The sequence below is a fragment of the Brassica rapa genome, chromosome A04 (assembly GCF_000309985.2).
Source record: "Brassica rapa cultivar Chiifu-401-42 chromosome A04, CAAS_Brap_v3.01, whole genome shotgun sequence".
NCBI classification, from domain to species: Eukaryota; Viridiplantae; Streptophyta; class Magnoliopsida; order Brassicales; family Brassicaceae; genus Brassica; species Brassica rapa.
This window is the reverse complement of record NC_024798.2, coordinates 9,695,154-9,701,153: the sequence shown is the minus strand read 5'-3', so window position 1 is coordinate 9,701,153 and position 6,000 is coordinate 9,695,154. Positions and strand designations below refer to the sequence as shown.

At 37.0% G+C, this 6,000-nt stretch overlaps 2 protein-coding genes across 10 annotated transcripts; one reads left to right on the top strand and one right to left on the bottom strand.

The window, feature by feature from the left end:
- Positions 1 to 439: 439 nt before the first annotated feature.
- LOC103849898 (40S ribosomal protein S9-2) lies at positions 440 to 1,743 on the bottom strand. The gene is made up of 3 exons (XM_009126607.3): positions 1,603 to 1,743; positions 911 to 1,292; positions 440 to 812 (listed from the first exon to the last, which is right to left on the bottom strand). The coding sequence occupies exons 1-3, from the start codon at positions 1,628 to 1,630 to the stop codon at positions 629 to 631; spliced, it is 594 nt and encodes a 197-aa protein (XP_009124855.1). The 5' UTR covers positions 1,631 to 1,743; the 3' UTR covers positions 440 to 628.
- Positions 1,744 to 1,861: 118 nt separating this feature from the next.
- LOC117133458 (adenylosuccinate lyase) lies at positions 1,862 to 5,616 on the top strand. 9 transcript variants are annotated; one of them, XR_004457277.1, is made up of 8 exons: positions 1,921 to 2,168; positions 2,259 to 2,292; positions 2,912 to 3,492; positions 3,595 to 4,096; positions 4,199 to 4,702; positions 4,804 to 4,911; positions 5,336 to 5,459; positions 5,530 to 5,610. XR_004457277.1 is itself a non-coding variant. In XM_033289694.1 (2 exons), exons 1-2 carry the CDS (start codon positions 2,145 to 2,147, stop codon positions 3,188 to 3,190), a joined length of 303 nt encoding a protein of 100 aa, XP_033145585.1. In that variant the 5' UTR covers positions 1,862 to 2,144; the 3' UTR covers positions 3,191 to 3,394. The 9 variants fall into 9 exon arrangements, 1 of the variants encoding a protein (XP_033145585.1); XR_004457278.1 differs by having other exon boundaries at positions 1,921 to 3,492; positions 3,595 to 3,818; positions 3,922 to 4,096; XR_004457279.1 differs by having other exon boundaries at positions 1,921 to 3,492; positions 4,199 to 4,422; positions 4,526 to 4,702.
- The last annotated feature ends 384 nt before the right edge of the window (positions 5,617 to 6,000 follow it).

Below are 6,000 nucleotides of genomic sequence, written 5' to 3'. Positions count from 1 at the left end.
ATTTTACTAAGATTTTCCTAAGGGGTCCGACGAATTTTGAATAACTTTTAAAATTATTAAATTATTAACTACTACTTACTGTCTTGTAAGAAGCAGTGATGGCTCTAAGGGAGTGCTGACAGTGCAAAAGCACAGAGTCCAACAAAATTTCTACAAATTTCTTTAGGATTTAGGGCCCTGTATTTTCAAAAAAATGTCGTGATCTTGCAAATATTGTTCAACAAAATATGCAAAAGAGCGTGTATCATTGGGAAGAAGAAACCACAGATACGCGCCTTTAACTGGAAACTAAATTATAATTATTTGAGTAATTTTGGTCCATAAATTTTAGCACAGAGATTTTTTTTTTCATTTTATCATTACTGTAAACAATTTTCTTACGAACCTATCTTAGTGTAAAGCACAGGGCTCACAAAAAGTTTAAGCCGGGCCTGGTAAGAAGCAAGATCCGAAAGTGGCATCATTGTTCAACAACACAAAGGTACACTACCACATTATTGCAAAACACACATAAAGGCTAAAACCATTACAAACCAACACACTTGACTTCTTGTAGTTCAAGAAAACTATTAAACAAAAAAAAAACATTATTTATCCAACAAAGGGGTTTTAAAGGGGTTTGGTACTTTTACTCTTCATCATCCTCATCTCCACCACCACCACCAGCTTTCTTAGCACCAGCTCTCTCGTTCCTTCTCTTCACTCTTCCAGGTCGACCACCACCAAATGGACTGGTCAGAGAAAAGTCAATGTGTTTCTGTGACTCTACTTTAACCATGAACGATGGAATGTTCACAAGTTGCCTCCCAACCCTAAAGCACAGATTCTTTACACAAGTCAAGCTGAGGACAAAACCAATAAGCATTACAACTGTTTAAAGTTGCTTCCAAAGATATATACTTTTGATTACCTGATGTGCCTTTGTCGGATAAGGACACGGGCGTGGTGAATGGACTTGGCCATACCGGACTTGAAGACAATAGTCTGGAGACGGCGCTCGAGGAAATTCTCAACAGTCAAAGCAAGAACGTAGTCGAGCTTGTTCTGGGATTCATCAAGAAGCCCATTCTTGTTCATCCTCCTAAGAAGAGCTTCACCTTGAAAGATCCGACGAGGGTTCTTCTCGTCGAGAGTGAGAAGCTCTCTGGCAGCGTTACGGATACGGCTAAGCGTGTACTGAACCCTCCACAGCTCTCTCTTACAACGAAGACCGTATTCTCCGACAAGCTTCAGCTCGGCGTCAAGACGCTCCTTCTCGTAAGGACGTCGCGGCTTCTTGAAGGTCTTGCCGTCTGCAAAACACACAAACTCAAGATTATCAAACAAAATCTTCACAACATAACATGCAAGCAAAGAGAACCCCATACCAAAACAGAGTGCTCTGCTGATTAATGGAATAACCTTTAATTATCCTTTGCATGCATCATCCATAAAGAATCAAAAATATATGATACCCAGATGATCTAAACCACGGAACAAAAATAATTTTTCTTCTAAAAACAGAATCCAAATTCAGGTATGGGGAAAGAAACTATATTAAAAGGTGAAAGTTCGATCAAGTCAGAGAAACAAAGATGGAGAGAAGAGAGAGAGAGAGCTTACAGTTGCGGTAGAACCTGACTTGCACCATGGCTGCTGTGCTTGCACAAAACAGAGAGGAGAGTGATCTCGAAGAAGAGGAAGAAGCAAGAACCTTCTTTTTATAATAAACTGTGTAAAAAGCCCTTACGAGGCTTTACGGCTAAATCAGTTATTTTTGTTTGGGCTTTATCTTGTTTAGTTAAGCCCATTGGGTTTTAATGCTTGCCTCTCGTGTCATATCTAACCTATACTAAAAGGGTTATATGAGCATCAGGGAGAGTGTCCACGTAGAACAATTAAATCAACCAATCAGGAACATGTAATTGGACACGTCAGACAGACCTCACAGATCAAAAAAAAAAAAACGTCGAAAGCCTTCTCCTCACCTCTACCATTTCGTCTTCTCGAATCAAGAGCAAAGAAGCCGAGAACCACTTCTACACAATCAATACTTTCGATTCAATAATGATTCCGTTTCATCTTCCTCTTTTCCTCTTTCTGTATGTACTGATCTTCTCTCTTTCGTACAAACCAAAACCCTAGAACCACTCAAAGCTCAATCCATGGCGATGAAACCACAATTACGGGTATGAAATTTTCTTTTGCTTAGTAAGAAAGAACCACTTAACCTAACTAATTTTATTAACCAATAAATTTTCAACGCCTCCCTCAACCAGACGCTTCTCTCCAATTCTCACCTGCTCCCAACAGGTATTGTTACAGTAATATTTGTTCAGTCTCAGATTGGTCAGTTTTGTGTTGATTGGTTTCACCGTAGTGTATGGCTTTTGATGAAATTATATCATGTTCTGCTATGTTTCTATGCGGTGAAGTTATGATTTTCATTTGATTTTGCTCTGTTTTTATAATATGAAAGGCTTGAGCTTTCTCTGTTTTGGTCATTCATTACTCATCTGTGAATCTTGGTTTCACCAGAGTGTAAGGATTTTGATGAGATCTTATCATGTTCTGCTCTGTTTTTAGTGGTGGAAATTATGATATTTCATTCCATTGCTCTGTTTGTTAGAATCTAAAAAACTCCAGCTTTCTTGCTCATCTGTGAATCTTGGTTTCACCAGAGTGTAAGGATTTTGATGAGATCTTATCATGTTCTGCTCTGTTTTTAGTGGTGGAAATTATGATATTTCATTCCATTGCTCTGTTTGTTAGAATCTAAAAAACTCCAGCTTTCTTGGTTTTGGTCCATTCACGTACAAATCTCCTTTTTTTACCTTTTTATGGCTTTTGCTTCTTGAATCAGAAAGTGAAAAACATATATTTGAGAGATCTTTGATAGGTCCTAATGCACCCATGTTCTTGTGTTTGTTAGATTCAATGGCTTCTTAAGCTTTCAAAAATTCCCGAACTCACCGAAGTTCCAAGCTTTAGTAAAGAAGCTGAGGCTTACTTGCAAGCGATCATCGATGGGTTCAACGTGGATGCCGCGTTGGAAGTCAAGAAGATCGAGAAAGTAACCAACCACGATGTCAAGGCAGTGGAGTACTTCTTGAAACAAAAGTGTGAATCTCATCCAGAGTTTGCTAAGGTTCTTGAGTTTTCCATTTCGCTTGCACCTCTGAGGACATCAACAACCTCTCCCACCGTTTGATGCTTCGAGAATCGCTTAGCTCCGTTATACTCCCGTCCATGGATGAGCTCATCAAGTTTTTATCATTTTTTTTTGTTTCTTCGTTGCTTTTTACACAAGTTTTTATTTTGTTGTTGTTGCTGCAGAGGTGGCTTCTTGGATGTCACGGTAGAGAGACAAGCAGCGAGGATAAGGAGTATGTATCTGAAAACAATTCTCAGACAAGACATTGGATTTTTCAATGTGGAAACAAACACAGGAGAGGTTGTTGGTAGAATGTCTGGAGATACTGTTCTTCTACAAGACGCGCCATGGGTGAGAAGGTAATACCACAATAAATAAAACTTTGAAGCTTAAAATAATAAAACTTTGAAGCTTAAATTTTTTTTTTTAACAAAGAGATTATATTTTCTTGAATCTTGCAGGTTGGGAAGTTTATTCAGCTGGTATCTACATTCGTCGGTGGATTTGCATTAGCTTTTGTTAAAGGATGGCTAAGGTCTTCATCGAGAATTATATATTATGTACAAAAGGTGAGAATATCTCATCCAGAGTTTGCTAAGGTTCTTGAGTTTTCCATTTCGCTTGCACCTCTGAGGACATCAACAACCTCTCCCACCGTTTGATGCTTCGAGAATCGCTTAGCTCCGTTATACTCCCGTCCATGGATGAGCTCATCAAGTTTTTATCATTTTTTTTTTGTTTCTTCGTTGCTTTTTACACAAGTTTTTATTTTGTTGTTGTTGCTGCAGAGGTGGCTTCTTGGATGTCACGGTAGAGAGACAAGCAGCGAGGATAAGGAGTATGTATCTGAAAACAATTCTCAGACAAGACATTGGATTTTTCAATGTGGAAACAAACACAGGAGAGGTTGTTGGTAGAATGTCTGGAGATACTGTTCTTCTACAAGACGCCATGGGTGAGAAGGTAATACCACAATAAATAAAACTTTGAAGCTTAAAATAATAAAACTTTGAAGCTTAAATTTTTTTTTTTAGCAAAGAGATTATATTTTCTTGAATCTTGCAGGTTGGGAAGTTTATTCAGCTGGTATCTACATTCGTCGGTGGATTTGCATTAGCTTTTGTTAAAGGATGGCTAAGGTCTTCATCGAGAATTATATATTATGTACAAAAGGTGAGAATATCTCATCCAGAGTTTGCTAAGGTTCTTGAGTTTTCCATTTCGCTTGCACCTCTGAGGACATCAACAACCTCTCCCACCGTTTGATGCTTCGAGAATCGCTTAGCTCCGTTATACTCCCGTCCATGGATGAGCTCATCAAGTTTTTATCATTTTTTTTTTGTTTCTTCGTTGCTTTTTACACAAGTTTTTATTTTGTTGTTGTTGCTGCAGAGGTGGCTTCTTGGATGTCACGGTAGAGAGACAAGCAGCGAGGATAAGGAGTATGTATCTGAAAACAATTCTCAGACAAGACATTGGATTTTTCAATGTGGAAACAAACACAGGAGAGGTTGTTGGTAGAATGTCTGGAGATACTGTTCTTCTACAAGACGCGCCATGGGTGAGAAGGTAATACCACAATAAATAAAACTTTGAAGCTTAAAATAATAAAACTTTGAAGCTTAATTTTTTTTTTTAACAAAGAGATTATATTTTCTTGAATCTTGCAGGTTGGGAAGTTTATTCAGCTGGTATCTACATTCGTCGGTGGATTTGCATTAGCTTTTGTTAAAGGATGGCTAAGGTCTTCATCGAGAATTATATATTATGTACAAAAGGTGAGAATTCTGGATCATTTATCAGTCTCTGACTCATACACATTGATAATCTTTCAATCATAAGAAAGTTAAAATGGTCACCTAGAGATAGTGCTACCCATGAATGTCAAAGCGTATTGCAATCTGTATTCAGGCTTTTCTTTTTAACTTGGAAGACTAAGTTGCGTCTTAGCCAATATAAAGATAATGTAACTAAATGACAAAACGGTCAACCATCTGTTGTCTAACAGAAAATAGAGACTTATTTAGTTAGGTTTTGTATTAAGCAAAAACTTTAGGAGTTTTATGAAGTTATTGTTCATAAAACTGTATTCTATGAAATATTTGAAAGAAATGTGCTATTCTCATCTAATATCAAATTGGGTGATCCGATAATCTAAAATTATTCTCCATATAAGTAATGTGTTTTCTCTTATTTTTTCAGCAACAAGGTTCACAACGGTTATACAAATAGAGGAAAATGATCCCGATGATGCCTCTTACCACATTCCATCCCCTCCGATACAAACAGTTGATCGACATAGCCACTGGTACCAACAACTTACCAGGTAAACAACCACTTATTTTGATTATTTCTTAAAAAGTAAAATTTGACATGAAAGACAAACATTATCCCAGATGTAGTTGGACAAATAAGAATGTTTCAAGGTAACGATCTCCGAGGGCAACAACGGAGGTCAGAATTGGTCTACTACTAAACAGATACCAAACTTTTTTTTTTTGAAAAAAAATGTACATTAAACCCAACCGTTTATTTAAAATTTTGCGTAAGGCCAACTTATATATATATTCACACAATTCCTACAGGTCAAAAATGGTCTGCTTGCCCAGTTTAGAGACTTACATAGCATGACAATCATGAAAAACAAAGTTGTAATCATTACAAGCATCAATCCCAGAGTATTTAAAGGTAATAATTATCAATTATTTTAGGGATATATAGATATTGTTTAGTTATTAGAATGAATAAACTTCCACTTCAACATGTTTTTTATATATTTATATGGATTATTGAACACTGTAGTTTCACAACAACACTAATAGAGAGTCAGGAACACACACACAAACCATATTTAACTCTTATGCACC

Bases quoted from the DNA above. Each gene is read 5' to 3' on its own strand.
- LOC103849898 (XM_009126607.3), bottom strand. From the start codon at position 1,630: ATGGTGCAAGTCAGGTTCTACCGCAACT. The intron at 1,293-1,602 runs GTAAGCTCTCTC...TGTGTTTTGCAG, and splicing joins AGTCAGGTTCTACCGCAACT to ACGGCAAGACCTTCAAGAAG. The intron at 813-910 runs GTAATCAAAAGT...TCTGTGCTTTAG, and splicing joins ATCCGACAAAGGCACATCAG to GGTTGGGAGGCAACTTGTGA.
- LOC117133458 (XM_033289694.1), top strand. From the start codon at position 2,145: ATGGCGATGAAACCACAATTACGG. The intron at 2,169-2,911 runs GTATGAAATTTT...TGTGTTTGTTAG, and splicing joins CGATGAAACCACAATTACGG to ATTCAATGGCTTCTTAAGCT.